Genomic DNA, 19,301 nt, shown 5'->3' on the forward strand with positions numbered 1-19,301 from the left:
AACTAAGAACATGGTATGAAGTATTTCTAGTAGAATATCATGTCCTGGGGTGAAGAAAGATGTGTCTGGGACAGAGCATTTTCCTGGGAACACAAGCTCTTCACCATGAACTAGCTTTTTAAAATTCATTTGCAAGTCACTTGCATGAAAGCAAGAAGAAAAGGCAGTGGCCCTGAAACAGAACCCAGGTCTGCAGAACCAGCAGGTCACAGGAGAAGAAAGGTTTTGAGGCAGTATTCATTAAAGTGCAGGTCACAACCCCAAGCCAGTGGTCCATGAAATTGCCATCTCCAGAGCTTCCTAGCTAATGGAGATGCCCAGCACAGAGTCACATAGGAGAAAGGTTGGAAAATGCCATATTAAGGCCTAAATTGATATCCACTGATTCTGGAAAGAAAATACAAGGGGGATAACATCAGAGAAGGGCCTTTGGCTTTCTCACCAGCCCATCTAGCTAACTTTAATTCATGTAGGACCTTCTCCAACTTTAAACTGAACTATCAAAAAGCGTTACAGTAAAGAACAATGAGAAACCCTGAAGGAGCCACTATAAATGCTGTTATTTAAAAAGAAATTTTTCTACCTCATACAAAAAGGTGTGCTGGGTTGGAATTTATTTGCATTACTAAAATAAATGGAAATTTCCTTATTTTCATAAGTGGATGATGTTGTCCCACTAACGTGCATTGCTGATTTACCTCATTTAAGACGAGAGTAAAAAACTGAATACCTTCCTAGGGAAAAATGAAATGTTGCCAAATATAGGTACTAAACAGTTATTGAAGGCTTACTAGGTGCACGCCACTTCAACACTCACATTGAACGCTCACACACACAAAAATAATAATCTGTGAGCCTATGAGGTAGTCACTATTGTTCTTATTTTATAAATGAGGAAGCTGAAGCAAAGGGAATATAGTTTCTGTACAGTCACTCAGCTACTGATTTTAACTTCTAAAAACAGACATTCAATAAACAAAAATAACTATTGCATGAACACCTAAAATGGCAAGCCATGTCTAAAATCAAGAAGTACTTAAGACAAAATGTTGATACATAAATCAGGACTGTTCCTCCAGACTCTGACACCTCTGTTAACAAAAAAGTAATGAGAATTATGTAAATGTATTGATGCCATTAGAAGAAAACATGACTAAATAAAAGATGTGATACTCCCAATTATTTGTTTTGTCGGGCATTTTAAAGTCAAAACCTTAATACAATATTTCTTAATATTTAACATGATTTCAAATTTCACCTGAGAGAATTAAAACAGAAAAACTAAAATGTATTTTTAAAAGACCAAGAATGAGAAGAAATTTTCCACATGATCTATTAAAAATTTGTGATAAGGTATTAATAATTAAAACAGTATGGTGGCAGTTCAAGACTACAACAAGAGATCCATTCAAAACATATGGATAGCTTTAAAATGTCCCTAGACTATAGAAAAACTTAAGGAATAATTTTTTTAGAAGCATCAGAAAATGGAGGGTAAAGAGTAATAAATATCAGTGAATCAACTAATTGATCATTCACAAACAGCTCTAATTGTTAATTCTGTACATATGCACAATAAATTTTATAAAAGTACTTGAAGAAATGCTGCATATGAATTGAGAATAAGGTAAAAGCAACGGAAGAAATCACAGACTCGAGGATAAAATGTTGTCTATGTGTACGTTCTAAAAAAGTGTAGTTAGGTGATAGAGCTTAGCATGGTGCTCTGGGTTCATCTCACAGTAAAAAGTCCCACAACAAACTGAATAAAATGTTTTATATTTAACAAGACAAAGGATTTACCTTAAATAGATGTATATGTGTATGTATATATATATATATATATATATACATATATATAAATTATTCCTCATTGATATGTTATTAGAAATAGAAAACAACAAAGCAATTTTTAAACAAAAATAAAAATCAAAACTAAATGAAATACACATTTTCTCATTTTCCTCTTATTGAAAATAGAGGAAAAATTCTTTTTCCATATAATATATCCTGATCATAGTTTCCCCTCCCTCTACTCCTCTCCCCAATCACCCCTCCCCTCCAGATATACTCCCTTTCTGTCTCTCATTAGGAAAGAATGGGCTTCTAAGAGACAATAACCAAATATGACAAAATAAAATATAAGGTGAAGCAAAAACCCTCATATCACAGTTGGACATGGAAACTCAACACAAGGAAAAAGCTCTCAAGAACAGGCAAAAGAGTCAAAGATCCACTTGTTCTCACAGTCAGTGGTCCCATAAGAATACTGAGCTAATTCATGTAACATATATGCAGAGGACATCGTGGAGACCCATGTAGGCCCTGTGCTTGTTGTTTCAGTATCTGTGAGCTCATACACATCTTGTTTAGTTGACTGAGAAGGCCTTTCACAATTTCTCTGCCTCCTCTTCCATAGGATTCCCTCAGCTCTAGGGTGATAGATTTGATGAAGACCTCCAATTTAGGCTTTCTTTCTGCATAATGTCTAGCTGTGGTTCTCTGCACCTGTTCTCATCTGCTGGTAGTAGATACATATTTTCATCTATGAATGTAATCATTCTTCCTCCCACTCTATCTCCTATTCTCTCTGTTTTTATTCTTCCAATAGGTACCTACTCTAATTAATTACCCATTTGTTCTTACATACATTTTCATAGATATGAAAACCAGCAAAATCTATCTTCTTTTTCCCCTATTTTTAAAAATGAATTTATACTATGCTGTACATTTCCTAAATCTTTATTATATTCATTATATTTAAAGAGATTTGTGTATCAATATATAAAACACTGTTTTTTATTTTTTACCACTAAACACAGTTTCCTATTTTTCTATCTCAAATTGTATATATTATAAATAATGATATAATATTTATATATTATGTATATATCATGATGCACATGGTCAAGCATGTCTGTATAATGAATTCCCTAAACCTGAAATTGCTAAGTTAAAGGGTATGTGTATTTGCAATTTTGAGTGAGATTGACAAATTGTCTTTCACTGGGACTTGTACCAATTTAACTCCAAACAAGAATATGTAAGACTGCCTGTTTCCCCCAGTTTCCCAATCTCAACAGTGATAGTTAAAATATAATTATATGACTAGGGGGATTATATGTGGTTGTGGTAGAATTCTTGCTTAGCATGATCTATGCTCTGGGTTTGATCCCCAACAGTGAAAAATAAAGATGATAATAATGCTTTATGACTAAGATAAAATCAGATCATATACATTTCTGGGGGGAAACCAAAACTCTTTAAACTTTTAGATCAAAACAACTTCACTTCTATGGAATTTATTCTAAGGAAACACAGTGCACAACATGATTTCGGTATAAGGATTTTGTCACGGTTTTATCCATATAATATAAATTTTTAAAAAGTTAAATAGCTTCAAGGTTAAATGTTAAAGAGTGAATAAAAGCAAGCCCTACCTGTGTAACATAAGAATATAATTCAATGACTATAAAATTTACTTAGAGATATTTTCTACTTAAATACAAAAGTTCCTACAGTGTGCACTACAAAACTCATACTTTTGCCTTGTCCTTTGGAAATGATGAATAATAACTCTTGGATTCCATATCTTAGCAAAGCAGCTTTCCCCCATTCTAATAATCTGCATTTTTTTATAAAATGCACATGTGTATTTTTAAAAGATTTTACAGCTCTGTGTAAAGTGATTTCTTAATAAATAAAAACAGTTGTTCAATGGTTTTACTCAGAAATTCAGTGAATAAATATGATCTAGCCTCCAAAAATGTTCACAATATAAGATAATGATAAAAAGAAAAAACCTCAACATTAAAACCATTGAATTTTTCTCAATAATTAAACAACATTTGTATTTGCTGGACATTTGTATTGTCTCAGGAATTGAGCAGAATGTCAATGTGTCTACTTTGGAATAGAATTATGGGTAACTTAACGTCTTCAAATATTACTAAAATTTTCATTTATTTCACAATCGACATGAATTGATTTCATATTGAGTAACCAATAAAAACAATCATGAAAGATAGTAGGATCCAACCCACTTCCTCCCAGAGAGCAACATATTCCTTAATAATTGTCAAATAAAAACAAAATACTATAATGTATTCATACTCCCTCATGTTATTAACAGATGTGTCTTCAAAGATGTCAACACATTAAAAATCACCATTTGTTGAAAGGGGCTCTTGTGTATCCATAATTTCCTATATGTGTTCATCTCCCTTATGTTAGCACTAGTATACAAAATTTCTCAGGTACAACATGTCTGTTCTTGGGCAACAGCAGCCATGGAGGGTGAAGGATAGGTGGTACAGCAAGGCCTTTAGATCTATCCAGGATCCATAAACAAGTTTAGAACTGGGCCTTCGTATCTATCATGTAGATATCAACATGTAAGTGACAAGCGTAAATAGAATCAGAAGAAGAGAATAAAGAAATTCCCTTATGTTTATGTCATCATATTACAGAGTTTTATATTTACTTTACTGGTGATGTGAATTTACATAATATTACAGCTTTTATCCTTTGCTTTACTAGAGTAACTTCTTCCAAAACCAGGCTTAAAAGCAATCAAATATTTTAATTTCCTGGAATTCTCTTCTAATCCAAAATCTTTCATCATCTCATCACAAAGAAAAATATTAAACTTTTCTTTACATCACTTCATAATGTTTAACATTCTCAATATTTCTTCCAGTGAAGATAATTTTACTTTAAGAGACTTTCAAATGGGGGGAGGGGTGCTCCTAAATTTATAGTCCCTTCTGTGCCATCACACATGAAAAGTGAAATGAATCACTATTTCAATAAAATGCATCTTGTCATAACAAGAACAAACTTACAATTCAAATCTAGAGTCATTTAGTTAAATGGCTGCACATAAAAGAAGTACAGTTCTAAGGAAGACTATTGGATAGTCTACATCTTTAGGCTGCAAGTGTTTTCCAGAAAAAAAAAAATGTCAAACACTTCATTCAGAATCTGGGTGGTGCCTTGCAGGTTTCTCTTCTGTCAGCTTTGGGGTAATGGGTGTAGCATCTGTATGTGGTTTCTTTGTTCCATGAGAATTTTTCTCATAATATCTCTATAGTTTTGAAGTCCATCTATAGAGATCCACCAAAGTAAACATTTTACATTTAGGTGTATGGTTTTCCATATGAGGGGGAAAAACTGTTCACAAGGAAGCCGTGTTTTGAATTTCTGGCCTTCAAAACTGCAGTTAGTTAGGGAAGCAATCAAATGATTTTGTCTTTCTTAAAATGGTTGAACCCATTCTACCTTACGGAAAATTGTTCAGATTCTTAAATTTCAGCATCTTAATGACCACCAATTCATTAATTCCCTCTCTTTTGTATGAAATTGTTGACCTATCATTTTAGAATAGTCTGTATGTCTCAGAATTAAGGAGCAGGAACATGAAATCAAACAACACAGAATACTAAAAAGAACACACCCACAAATTATCCATTGGGTACTCATTGAGTGGCGACAAAGTCTTTGCCTAAAGTGGTCCTTATAATGCTGTAGGCTGTAGTTAACAGCTATTATTTTAAAGCTAAAACTTAAAACATTTAAACCAAATGCCTAAAGCTTCCTAGAGCAATCTAGTTTTACAAGAATATACATATGGGTATGAAAAAAGTGGAAAATATTTTTCCTAACACTATTTTCCCACATTTTAAAGGTGACTGTTAAAGAAAATCATTAGTTGTAAATGTAGTCCTTTATATCAGTTATTATTTGAGAAAAACCTCCAAAAGAAGAAATGTAAGAGGAAAAACTGCCAAAATTTGATTGAAAATGAAAATAAGAAACATATTTGTTCTAGGCCTCCTCAAAATAACTTATACAATCTGTCTATGTCATCTCATTGGTCTTAATACTGTACAGTCTATTTTTTTTAACTAATTGGCTTTTCCCTAAAAAAATTGCATGTTCAATTGAATGTAGAAAATTTTGAAAATTAGCATAGTATAAATATTATAACCTGATTTCCAGCATCCTACAATAGACCTGTGTATGTTCAGTTCAGATAAATTAATGCTTGGTAACATCTCTCTCTGCTTCAAAACAATTGGAGCCAATGTGTGTGCATTGTTCTCTTTTCTGTTCTGTTTCCTTCCAGTTAATGTAGATCATGAGAATTTTTCTCTATCATTCAATAGAAATCATTTTATGCCCTTCACATTATTCTAATGTATGTGTATATATTGAGTCATTCACACAAGATGATAACTTGAATATTTCCAATGTCCAATTTCTGTAAATTATACTGAGATTAACACCTTGTAACACCATAAATTCCTATGCAAATCTAAATTTTTTCTTTAAGATAAATTACAAAATTAGAAATAGATATCTTAAGACTATTAATATGCACTGCCAAATTGCCCTCAAGAAAGACATGAATTTCACTGATTATACTTTATATAGCAGCAGTATATCCTAATCATGTCCTTGGCACCCATGAGTATTGTTTTGTTTTAATCTTTGTTCATTTGATAAGTAAAATTTGAAATACTGCTTATTAAATTATTGTCTGTGATTGGTTTAAGTAATAAATTGTTGAGGATAAAGTTGTGGAGACTTTAACTTAATACTTCATATACTTCTTTATTACTTGATCTTTTAAGTAATATGCATGCATCATTTTTGCAATTAAAAATTAATAATGCCATTTCATTTCTATTGTCTGATTAACATAATTGAAATATTTTCAAATGACATGGCTATTATCTGATTGCAAAAACTGAAATATTTTCACATCTATTGCCATCTTATAGCATCTCTAATGAAAAATATCTTAATGTTTGCCTTTTTATTGATTGTAGCAGCTCTTTTGATATAAGGGTATATTGTTTGTGTCTCTTTATCTGAGATGTGTCCCCCCTGAACTTCCTAAAACTGTCATAAAATCCTAAAACAGTCCTTATGCTTTCTTATTTTTTCATGTCACCATCTAAATTTATTTATTTATTTGCTTCTACTCATAAAAATGTAAACTCTGTGGGAGCCAAAAATTTCATTTGCTCACTTTTATAGTTCCAGTGCTTTGAGTAGTGACTAGCATGTAGTATGCACTCTACAAATATTTGAAGAATTAATGAATGTAGTTTTTAATCATAGAAGCAGAATAGAATGATAGTTACTTGAGGTTGTGAGTGGGGAAAATAGGAAGAGACTGACCACACAGTATGAAGTTTTGACTATAAAAATGAATTCTTAGTGTCTGATGTGCTGAAGAGCCATTATAGTTGACAACACTGCATCCTATATTAACATTGCCAGGAGGGTAAGACTTAAGTGTTCTCACTATTTTAAAGGTGACAACTATATGAGATGGCAGATACATTAATTAGATTGGTTATGGAAATCATTTCACAGTGTATATAGACATCAAAATATCAAGTTATTTACCTTAAATGTATAAGACTTCAATTTACCAAGTAACTCCAATAAAGCTATAAAACAAAAATGGAATACACTTTCTTGATTGCTGTATAAACTTAAAATATTTTCTCAGCTTATGTGTTTTTAATTTAACTTATGAATTGCTGAGACATAGACTTTACTAAATTCTAGATAGTGAGTCAGAGCTATAGGTGTTTTGGGTTTGTGTCTATTTCCACTTCATTTTCATTTTCAAAATGAGATATTTGGCTTCTAATAATTTTATTATTTTCATTTTAACTCTTTAAACTGTGCAAAAATTTATGTTGTGATATAATGGATAATATTTTTTTGATTGTCAACTAACTACATAGCACCATTGAGTAACATCTCTTTTTGTATCACCCCTAATCATCTAAGCTATGAGGGAAAGTACTTCCTATTCTTTCTATTTCTCAGAGCTGAGTACAAGAATGGTAAAGGAAGATGATTACAAATATTGAGTGGCTGCTGAATGGATAGATGTTTTCAAGCCAAAATATTTTTTTGAAAAGAGCCTAACTACTAAACAGTACTTCTATTCACTAGACTCTAGAAGCAAATCATCACAGCGGGCCAGGTTTTATCTAGAACAAGTGAATACCCTGTAAGAGCAGGGCTCTTTAACCACTAAAGTCTAAATTCATCAGTAGCAAAAGATAGTCAATAAACAGCAGACACTGTACACAGGGAATGGCACACAATTGACCTGCCTCCCAAGAAACACCACTTCCCAGTTTGATATTCACTGACTTCCCCTACCCCTGAAGTAGCCACTGACTAAGAAAAAGATTGTCTTAATGAAAACAATGCCACAAATCCTGCTGAATGCAATCTACCAGCCTCCAACATAAATTGGATTTAATAATTCTGGAATCAAATCCAGTTTGCAAGAAAATCTACCTCGTTTTTTTGGCTCTCAAGTAAAACCCCAAGTGCCCCATATTGATTCTGTGAGGCTAAGTTAGCCTCCTCCTATGAACTGAAATTAAAAATAACAACAACAAAAATACATTTTTATTGAATCCTGGCTCTTTGCTGATAATCTATAGCAAACAACAAAATGAGCAAAGCCAAGCTGAACTGCCTGTCATGCCAACAAATCCCACAAAGAATGAAAATCGGTGAAACATATTGTTAAACATGAATTGTAGCTGAAATATTTATCTCAGCTGCAAGGTATTAAAATGTGAAAACTTTCCAAGTGGAAGCTTCCAACAATTGTATTAGAAGTTACATAATTTGGTTAGATTGACCTCAGAACAGAATAAAAAGCTGCTTATTCTATCATGTTGGCCTTCATTAGTATAAACGATTAGATAATTTATCAAGATACACACAATCTTTCTCAAGAACACCTAACTTTGAAAGGAGAGCCCGCTGACTTCCAGCTTATGAATGTTTAGGTAGGGTGATAACCATAGCAGAATTTATATGTGCACGAATTTATCTTCTCTGCAAAATCTTAGTTGGTCAGGCAAGAAGAGTCCATCTCTTATTTATCCTTAGAACAAGTGCATGCGAACTGAAAGAAGATGAGGACATTCGTTGCTGCCTTTATGAAAGAAATGGCATTGGACTGAAAGACATACTTGAATGATGAAAGTTTTGTGCTTGATACTCAACACCGATTGCACAGAGAACATGCTATCCTCATTGAAAAGCTACAGAGTCATGCCTACAGTGTCACTAGCCATAGCTAAGCTCCTTACCCTCAATACAACCAACAAACTGGGCATTAATATCAATAAACTCAAACCTTAATGCAGTTTATGAAGCTTTATGAAGCCCTAAAACCAATACTGTACAAGTCCATACAATTGTCCTCAGAGATGAGATGAATGAGAAACTGGAGATACATTGACTCGGTCCCTTTACATGTTATTTCAGGTTTAGTATAATTTACTATTTGTTTGGCTTCTTCAAAATTCTTGATGTCTTTGATTCTGAATTCCTTACTAATAATGTTTCAAGAAAGCAAAACTTCTTTGTGAGGTTCTGAATTTTGTTTTACTAGTGTACTTCTCCCTTATCACAGGACTGCAGATTGCTACATTATCTTTGGGGATACAGTGATTCCGGGTCAGCCACACTCTAGAAAGAACAGTACCGATAAAGTTTTCCAGGCTCAGAGAGTTAAGAGGACAAAATGTTGCAAGTTTCCAATATATTTTTGATCAGGTGCCCCTAACTATGAGAATATGTATAGTCACAAACCTTTGCAGTTCCGGATTTTTCTCCACTTGCCATGATCTCTTCTTGAGGATGTCTGATAATCAGATGTAGATCATGCAATAATACGCAGTGTCACAGCCTTGATAGCGCACCAGCTTTTAACAACTTTTCTCTGGCAAGTCACCACACAATGCACAGTTTGTGAAAAAGCAATTTCTTTTTCTTTCCACTTCAAGTATACCCATACCACACTACTAATGCAATGAAGCACACCGCCCTTTTCTCATTTCTGAAGAATTACCAGTAGAGGCAAAATTAAAAAGAGTGACCTAGAGGTCTAAGAACACATTCCCCAATAGTAGTCTCACAAGCCATGAAGAAAATTGGTGTTTCTTCTGTAGAATTTGACATTTGTTTCTAAAAAGATATAACTACTTTAAATTGTTTTGCAACTTTAAAACCCCACTATGAAAAGAAAAAAATCATTATTTAATACTGATGTCAACATGTTCTCTCTCCTAAGCTCTTAGGAATGAATGTGACCATCAACATACTCTGTCACTTAAAAATCTGTACTTGAGAAATTGGAAAAGCACTAATTGAGGAAGTGATCAGTCCAGCAACATCACAGTTGATGCCAGTGCTAGTCATATGAGTACAGTGTGCCCATGTCTTCACCATTGTCTTCCAGTAAGTCAATAAACATTACTTGTAGTCAAATGCAAACACCCCTCACAGGTGTCAAATTCCAAATACTGCTGCTATAACACAGAGATTTTAGTTATTCAAAAATTGCTCAAGGGTTAAACCAATGCCTGTGACTACAGGCAGTCTGCCTACTCATGCATCCTCATCAGAAATGGTTTTATAGCAAATTGCCTATACATTTTGGCAGTCTAAACCAGTCAGACTTCTCCAAACCAAACCATGAGAACTAATGAGAAAGAGGAGGGTCTAAAACAAAGACAAACTCATAAGAGACAACAACAACAAAAAAAAAAAAAAAAAAAAAAAAAAAAAAAACAGTCCTCAGGAAATAATTTCCAAAGAATTAAGCATATTCACTCTAGGATATACATAAGCTGAGCTTTATGTGCAGCAGTGATTATTTGACAGTGTCTAACTCAGAATTCTGAATTAAAAGTCATTCCAGAAAGGTATACCCTTGGCCTCACATTTGAGTGAGCTGTAGCGTTGTCTTTATCGCACAGGCAGCTAGCAAAGGGTAAGTGAGTGGAGAAGATGGCTCTGATGATCTAAAAATCATAGATGCGTTTATGATCAGCCTAGCCCACAAAAATTACCATAAAGGCAGATAGAAGCAAAATTTGTTCTCTGCAGAGAGAGAGAGAGAGAGAGAGAGAGAGAGAGAGAGAGAGAAGGATCTAATTTTTCTATTAAACTTTTCCCCTTGCCATCTTAACGCAGGGAATCCATTTTGTTCAGAAGAACAAACTACAATCTGAGAAGAGGTGCCCTTCATGCTCTGGAAATCAAATTTAGGCTCAAACAATCTAGAAAGCTGAGCCCGCCAAAGCCAGTTACTGGTGGTACTGAAGGAGAGCAGCTTGCCACACAGCAACAGCCAGATGGGGCCCAGTGGGAGAAGCTGAAAACTGGCCACCCTGGCACTCAGAGGCTTAATGGAGCATCAGAAGACTATGCACATGAAGACAGTGCTTAAGCATCTGACATTAAGAAACGCTGGTGCTGGGCTACTAATGCTGAGCTCAAGGAGCGCACAGACTCGACACCAAACTTCTTGTCTGTTAAAATCCCAAAAGTGCACAGGTCTCAAGGTAGCTGCTCCTAACACTTGTTTGTCAGTCTAGCGGTCTCATTTCTTTTGAAAATCCATTCTCTCCCTTCCCAAATTCTCAATTTAAACAAAAGTTATAAAGGAATCCTTTCATATTTCAAAGTAATTTCTAGGTTCTACCTAATCCAGGAAATCCTCATTAACCTGAGGAGCGTTTACATCATAGAGGGAAAAGGAATAAACTTAAGAAGAGAAGGTCAAAAGAACTAAAAACATTCCAGGCAGGTTTGTGCCATAGGCTTAGGAAGAGTGTAGCTGGACTAAACTGGGGAAGCTCTACATTTTTATTTCAATTTTTTAAATCTGTAGTAAATAAGTATAAACATTTATTAAATCTACATGACATGTATCTGTCTGGTCTTCACTTTATATATTTTAACTATTATATTATTGCATTTTTAATTAAGTGAAATCCAACTAGGAATTAACCCATGAGAATTCAGGGGTCGCTGTTACCTTCCAAGGGAATAAGGAATTTGGCCTGGCTTTCAACATTTATGTCAATCTTGCCACCTAATGAGCCTGTTTTAAGCAAACAAAATATGTAAAACTCCAGACTTACAAAGGAAATCAGTTCAAAGCTGATTGTTCATATTATATTAGGGCCCTTTCCCTAAGAAGGAATCCACCATGGGTTTCTTTAAATACAGAAGGCCACCCTGGTTAGATAACAAAGGATCTAATTTGCAAAACAAACACTGACTGTCAGCTTTTCAGGAACACACCTACCAACAGAGGTTTATCTCTAGATGCTCCTAAGAGGACTGTTGATTTTCTGTCCTGACAGAGAAGGCACTTGGAAGCTGAAGAACTACATTCAAGCTACCTGCTGTCTGGTTTGGCCACAAATATATGCGCCTGGGCAAGTCATTTGCTTTGGGGAGGGAGGTACTGGGTACTGAAGCTAGGGTCTCATGTTTGCACCTGAAATATATTCTTAGCCTTTGTTTTACTTTTTATTTTGAGATGAGGATTCAGTGAGCTGCTTAGGGTGGTCTCGAATTTACTCTGTAGGCCAGGCTTGGCTTGAACTTGGGACTTTCCTGTCTCAGGCTCCCTGGAGCTGTGATGACACAGCTGTGCCACCAAGCCCAGGCCATTTGCCTTTTCGGCAACCGCGTTTTCTTGACCGCAGTTGTCCCTTCTGACAACTATTCCAGGAATTCTATGGAGCTGGGGGATGGGGGGGCAGCCAAAATTTTAAAGCAAAACACTAAATGAGAGCCAAAAGGGCTTCTCCATGGGAACCCAAGCTTCTGGAGCTGACAAAACCCATCTCACCAGTGACGAGACTGTTGCTCATAGTCCCTCTGGGGGACCCAAGGAGGCAGGAACACACTGGAAGCTGCTGACCCCACTAAGCAGTCCGCACAAAAAAAAATCACTCCTCATACTCAACAGGAAATGAAACTTGAAGAGCATTTCCCTCTGCAAACAACTGACCCTCTGGGACTTTCACTTCAACCCTCTCAATTGTTTGAAGTAAATGAAGCAAGCACACATTAAAGGCCGGCCAGTCACATGTCAAGATACCCAGCCTCTTCTCCGTGGGGGAAATGGCCGCTCCAGCACCAGCCTCCCACCTCTCAGACACAGAACTCTTACACAGATGCCTGTATTTATCCACATCTGAGACTCTATCCAACCAAGTCTGGCCTCCCCTAAGCCATGGAAGCTAAGACTCATAAGCAAAGGGGTCAACATCTGAAAGTCCAAGCAGGTACCTCAGATCTAGGGCAGCGCCAAAAATGAAAGACTCTATCTAGTCTTGCTAGGAGGTAACTCCATCTTTTTTCATTCCTCTAAGTCCTGGTATGCCTAATTTCAACACCACCTACCGTATATGGACTCAGCCGTTGATGGGACAAGCTTAGGAAGGAAATGGGACAGGACTTTCACTTTGCAAGTCTGACTAACAGAAGAAAAGCAGGTTGGACCACAATGGTCCTGTGATAAGAGGAATTCCAAAGCCCCAGAGCTTTCTCTGGAAAATGTCCTGCCTCCAGACCCCTGGGGAGAAAAATCTCAGGATCATTAGCAAGCGCTCTGGCTAAGCTCAACTTCAGTGAAGGTGTACAGGGAGAGAGATGATCTCTCAGGTAACCAGTTAATTGCCAATAAGGAATGATAATAATAAATTAGCAAATACTAATGTAAACTAACTCAGTTCTGCAGCAGTTGCGTGGAGACGACAGAGGAACAGTTTATTCTGGAACACATCTTGCTAGCTGCTGCCCGCTGGGAAACGCACTGCCTCAGCTAGATGTGAACTGGGCCAGTAAACATACAGTAGGCAATGGGTGGCCCAAGAATATCCTCTGGTAGAAGCAGAGCCCTGGAGTTTTGAAGAAAGCCAAAGGCTTTGTGGGGATGCATTGTTTCCCACTGCTTCATCCTGTAGCCTCGGGAACTCTGTTGACCTTTGACTTCAATGAATCCAAGATCCCATAACCAGGAAATGTTTTTGAAAAACTAAAGCTCACTGGAGGAAAGGTTTCTTGGTTTGCTTTAACTGCAAGTAAAACTGTGTGGTATCCAGACTATCCAAACTAGCTTCATCGTAGTTACTAGGTTGGTTATCACTTTTCTGGATCTGCTGTCTGTCTAAATGGCTTGTGGTTATCCATAGCCCCAAATTTTTCTCAACTCGTTGCAAATCCCTAACTTTATTTTGTTTTAAGGAACAAAGCATGCTGAGCTATTTCTTTCATTATTTTCCCCAATGTTTCTTCAAGGCCTAAATGATGTTTTATTTTCTGTATTTTCCATAACATGGCCATGCATTCAAACATTTTTGCAGAGTAACTGGAAGCATTCATTCCCGCCTGTCACACAGATCCTTGTTCTGCAGATTCTTCCTCTGCTACGTTACTGCACACACACACACACACACAAACACACACACACACACACACACACACACACATTTGGATGCTTCACATCAAAGATGCTACATTTTGCCAGCAAAAAGTTTCAACCTAAAACACAAGGAGAAAAAATCAAGATTGAGAGTAAATCAAAACAGAATTCTTCTGCATCTATGCGGAAGCTTTGGCAGTTTCTGCCTACTATCCACCAGGCAGAATTGTCTTCTCCAAATCATCCAGTATCAGAAACTCAAATTTTAACAAGTCTCACAAAGGTTAAATGTGTTTGGACCACTTCACCCATGCTGAAAGTCAAGAGACAGACTCTACCCAAATCTCCATTCTTCACAGGAAAACCATGAGTTCTATTTGCTCCCTCTAATGACTAGAACCCCTACTGACCAAAACAGCAATACAACAATGCTAATGTGCAAAGGAAAAATATTTTCTAGAAGCCAGCACTCACTATTCATGCTTCCATTCACAAAACATCAGAAGAAAAAACATGGCACACTAAGGTATTCACAGAACAAATTCAGATATTTTCAAAAAAATATTAGCAAACTAACAAACCTAATATCTTTCTTCTTCAACCTCCTTTCTTTTTCTTCTGTCTTACACACACACACACACACACACACACACACCTCATTTTCACATTAAGTCTATAAACTAAATAAACTAGAATGCCAAGGAATGAGAATCTCACCTTCCAAGTTAAAATATTTAAAAGGTGCACAGCATCACTAATTCTAAAAAAAGGCCTTCTGCAAACAGCAAAGACACCTTCCACTTTACCCCCTTGTATGTGTACACAAAACCATAAAATTGCCACAGCTGGCATCCCAAGCAACAGCAGAGGACAGGAAACTGTTCATATCCAGTTCCATAGGAGGCTATCTATGCACCACTAGAAGCTAAGTTCCAATTCTCTAGACCAGTGTGCCATTCCCTTTACCTAAACTACTGAAGCACATTCAAGGTCCTGTTTCTATGTTCTTAGATCTGACAGTGTTCAAAGGCAGCTAGGTTTATGGATGAAAAAGTCACCCTCAGGGCTAAGGGTCATTAGGAGAGCATCTGGCTAACATGTACATAGCTCTTGGTTTGAACCCCATCACCCAAACAAAAGCCATCTTCAATTTAGCACCAAGCCTATATAGTGCAGCAGCAAATTTGCATAAAAATACTATCATCAGGCTTGCCTTGGAAGAAGTACTAAGTAGCATACAAGAGAACAGGTGGTCAAAAGCTATCTTTCTGTTGCCTGCTTGGCAGTTAAACCCTTTGAGTGATCTTGGCTCCCCAGCTGAACTGAACATTCTGAGGGCAGAAGTTTCTTTCCTCTTACATGTGTTTGGAATATCCAAGCTACCTGTTACATAGCTGGGGACACTGAGCATTAGTAAAACACTTAGTGATTTGGTTTAATGCAATGGCGATCCATTTCAAAGTTCAGTGGAGTGGAAGAAGCAAGGGGTAGGTAAGCACAGTAGTTCTGAATCTACTCACTTGTCTAATTACTATTTCCAGTAAGCCCTATGACCATACAAATAGTAAAGGGAGTGTGTGCCATAAAAGGTAACACAACAGAAGAATCGAATATGCAGTCACCTTTCATCCCAATTTGAAAAGTAAGAATGTCACATGTGCTTAGGAAAGGCACATTATCCAGAAATGAAACTGTATTATTTGTCTGTTTCTCTTAAGCTGTCTGATGTCAAAGATCAAGTGTTTTATCTTTGCATCACTAGCAAACAGCAGATACAATATTTGGCACAGTCTAACCATGCAATAAATGATAGTTGTTTGAGTTAATGAGCAAACAAAATATGGTTTCATGAAATAATATAAAGGATAATTTTAATGTAATGACTTAAGAATCATCTACTTACTACATCATAGCACTTATCATTCAGTACTATAATTGCTTCATAAATGAATTGTGTCTTGGATGGATTAGTTAATTAATGAGGAGAGTATAAAGGTAGGACATACATCAGAACATTATTATTCTAGGAATCCCACTGCACAATATAGTAACATTTAACATCCCATATTGCAAACTACCTGTTTATACGTTGGCCTCACTAGAAAGTTCATTCATTGTTGTTTTTTGGTTTGGTTTGGTTTGGTTTTTTTGTCTTTGAAACTACAGACCCTACAGCAGTACCTTACAAGGAACGTACACTCAACAATTACCAGCTGAATAAATGCACTGATCATTCCTGTTCTTCCAGTCAATGTTCAGCAGCTTCTAGTTTGAAAGAAAAGGACAAGTGTCGTTTTCCCTATTCAAAACTTCATGCTGGATACAGGTTAAATATCGTGGTGGATGCTTATCTATGAACTCTCCAGGACTATGTACTGGGAATGTGCATGTAACCTCAACCTAAACCTGCATACCAATTTTGTTGGACAAAGAGGATATCAGTGAAAGAATCAGAACTGAGACTTTAGCCTTCTGAACTTCTTTGTTTTATCCTAACCTTAGGATAAACTCAAAAAGACACCAAGATATTAGATGAATCAAGAAATTATAGTTGCTAACTCCTGCTTCTTCCACATATTCAATAGACATCATGGCTCCCTTTTCTCAGGAACTTGAATTGATTGTAAAATGATCACTAAATCTTCAGGATTCAATACGTTTTTGTCCATTTCCCCAAGCAATAGCAAACCAGCAATGAAATACACAATAGTAGCACTTTTCATCTTCATTGTTCAATGATCACTACAAATCAATGGTCTGCTTACACCACCTTATAGGTATTATCTACACAGAGCCAGCCTAAATTCCTATTTGGTTATAAGAGCCTGGAGAGACATACTCAAGTGAATAGCTTGTTGCCAATGGTGATTCTCTAATTTTCAAGTAAAAAAGAAATTCTACATTTTTAGAGACACCTATGAATCATACACACTCTTTACAATTCATGTTTTATTTCTCCTTAGAAAAACTTTCAACAACAGATGTGCCCACTTTTTTAGATGAGGAAACAGAGACTCAGAGAGGTTCCATAGTAAAAGGTGACTCCAGGATTCAAAATCATACTCTATTTGATTCCACTACAAACCCTTACCTGTCAATCTCTGACTGAATTATTAGTGGTCCACAGTATCTCTCCAAGCAGTCTATGGTTAAGGCCCTAGCAGTATTAAGGGTCATTAATACTTAGAAGTAAGTTTATGTGAAATAATACTAGACTTTCAATAACTCTTTGTTTCTGGAGTTAGGTACTTTAAATGCTGGTGCTTTTGTTAACAGTGGAATATTATGAGTTGCTCGTTAAAAATACTGCTTTTCCATGCTATTAATTCTGTTAGGAATTATTTTCGAGGAACTAGAAGACACAATGTAACAGTGTAAATGGTCCTAAGCATCCTTTGCCCTACAAAACTGATTAAAAGAAAAAACATTAAGTCCATTTTATGTCCACATAATTGCCTAGGTATGTGGGTATGAATCATTTCTCAAGGCAGAAAGTACCACTCAAACACTAAGAAGTACAAAGCAAGGTGATGTACTCCTCCCATTCTGTGTGATCTTCTCTCTGAGTCTGAACAAGTTTCTCAGCATCTCTGAACCTTTGTTTCATCTTCCATCAAAGAGAAATATATCAAGATATCTGATTGTGGTTTTCTAATAAGATGATGTTTGTAAAGATACACTGAAAATCTGTTGAAGTGTACTTGAAATCTACAAAATAGCTTTTGTAGTGACTAGAAAGAGAGCATGTCTCCCAGTGTGTCAAATTTCTAACCAAAGAGGGATTTAAGCAATTCACAGAAAATGAACCCAGTTTAAGGACTTGATTTTAGCCCTCTACTCGTTCCCCCTCCTGCTGCCCCTTCCACCATCACTGGTTTATCACCCTACTCTCCCAAAGTATTTCCATAACCAACAAACATTTGACCATATTGTGTTTTTAAAAACTCCTCCATGAAAACACCCCAACTGAAGAGAAAGAGTTAATTCAAATACATGGTTACGTCATACAATATTCATATTAGTGACAGTTTCCACATCCTCAACTGTCAAACATTATTACTAGAACTGCTAAGAAACAGCAATCTGACTTTTTAAATTTGATTGCTTGTATCCTTTTAACCATAGTTCAGCAAGATGGTAGAGCACAGGAGTATGAGAAGAAAACAGCAAAGTTGGGAGTGGCTTTAGGATTATGAACCACGAGAGGAAACTGGAACTGAAGCATTACTGGGTTTCCCTCATTTTCAACACTGCTTGGCAACCGGAAACTGCCTATCTGCAACAGGTGGGGCACTCTTTTGCTATACTGGGACATTATGAAGGCATGTCAAGGCTCAGATTATTTGAGTTCAGACTCCCAACACCACCCCTTAACAAAAGCCCTCTGTGTTAAATCACTCTTTGTCCCAAAAGGCGCTATTAGCAAATGCTGAGTATGGAAATGGGCTTAGACAGGTAGTATGCCTCCAGAATGGCCCATGGTAGAGCAACCAGCTTCAGAAGGAGTTCTTGGAAGACCTCACAAAACTACTTAGCCGCACTCACCTCAGGCAGGGGCACACCATTGATGATCAGATCTGGCTGCTGAGGGCCCTGGCTGTTGAAGGAGTGATGGTAGATGTGGTTGGCAGTGGTGTTGCGTGTATTCTGGTTCTCCACATTCAGGAAAGTGCTCTCAGAGCGTCGGCAGCCTAGGGGCAGTGTCTGCTGGTGGTAGTCGAAATAGTTGAGGGACGAAGTAAGGGAGGAGCAACTGACAACATTCATCTTGTCTGTCTCCTCCACATCCCGAGGTACAAGGCGGATGTCATTCTTACTAATTTTTTTCTTCTTACTTGATTTCTTTTGATGCCCATAGGAGTATTCAGCGATTCTATGTGACAGAAAAGGCAGCACGAATAGATAACACCTTCTCAGACCATATACTGATGAATAAACATTAAGCACCCCAGAGGGTTGCACCCCATCTCTGCTCCAGCTCCTTATTCTGGCGCATTACATCATCGGGTTTCTCCCT

The 19,301-nt window shown here is 36.5% G+C and overlaps 1 protein-coding gene across 4 annotated transcripts in view; it reads right to left on the reverse strand.

Annotated features, from left to right (window-relative positions):
• Pcdh19 (protocadherin 19) overlaps positions 1–19,301 on the reverse strand; it is a 104,760-nt gene that overhangs the window by 78,090 nt on the left and 7,369 nt on the right. For all 4 annotated transcript variants that reach the window (XM_036174981.1, XM_036174982.1, XM_036174979.1 and 1 more), the window contains one exon: positions 18,830–19,157. In XM_036174981.1, coding sequence (XP_036030874.1) covers positions 18,830–19,157 — 328 coding nt within the window. The remainder of the gene's footprint in view (positions 1–18,829; positions 19,158–19,301) is intronic.

The sequence above is a fragment of the Onychomys torridus genome, chromosome X (genome assembly GCF_903995425.1).
Source record: "Onychomys torridus chromosome X, mOncTor1.1, whole genome shotgun sequence".
In the NCBI taxonomy this organism is placed as follows: domain Eukaryota; kingdom Metazoa; phylum Chordata; class Mammalia; order Rodentia; family Cricetidae; genus Onychomys; species Onychomys torridus.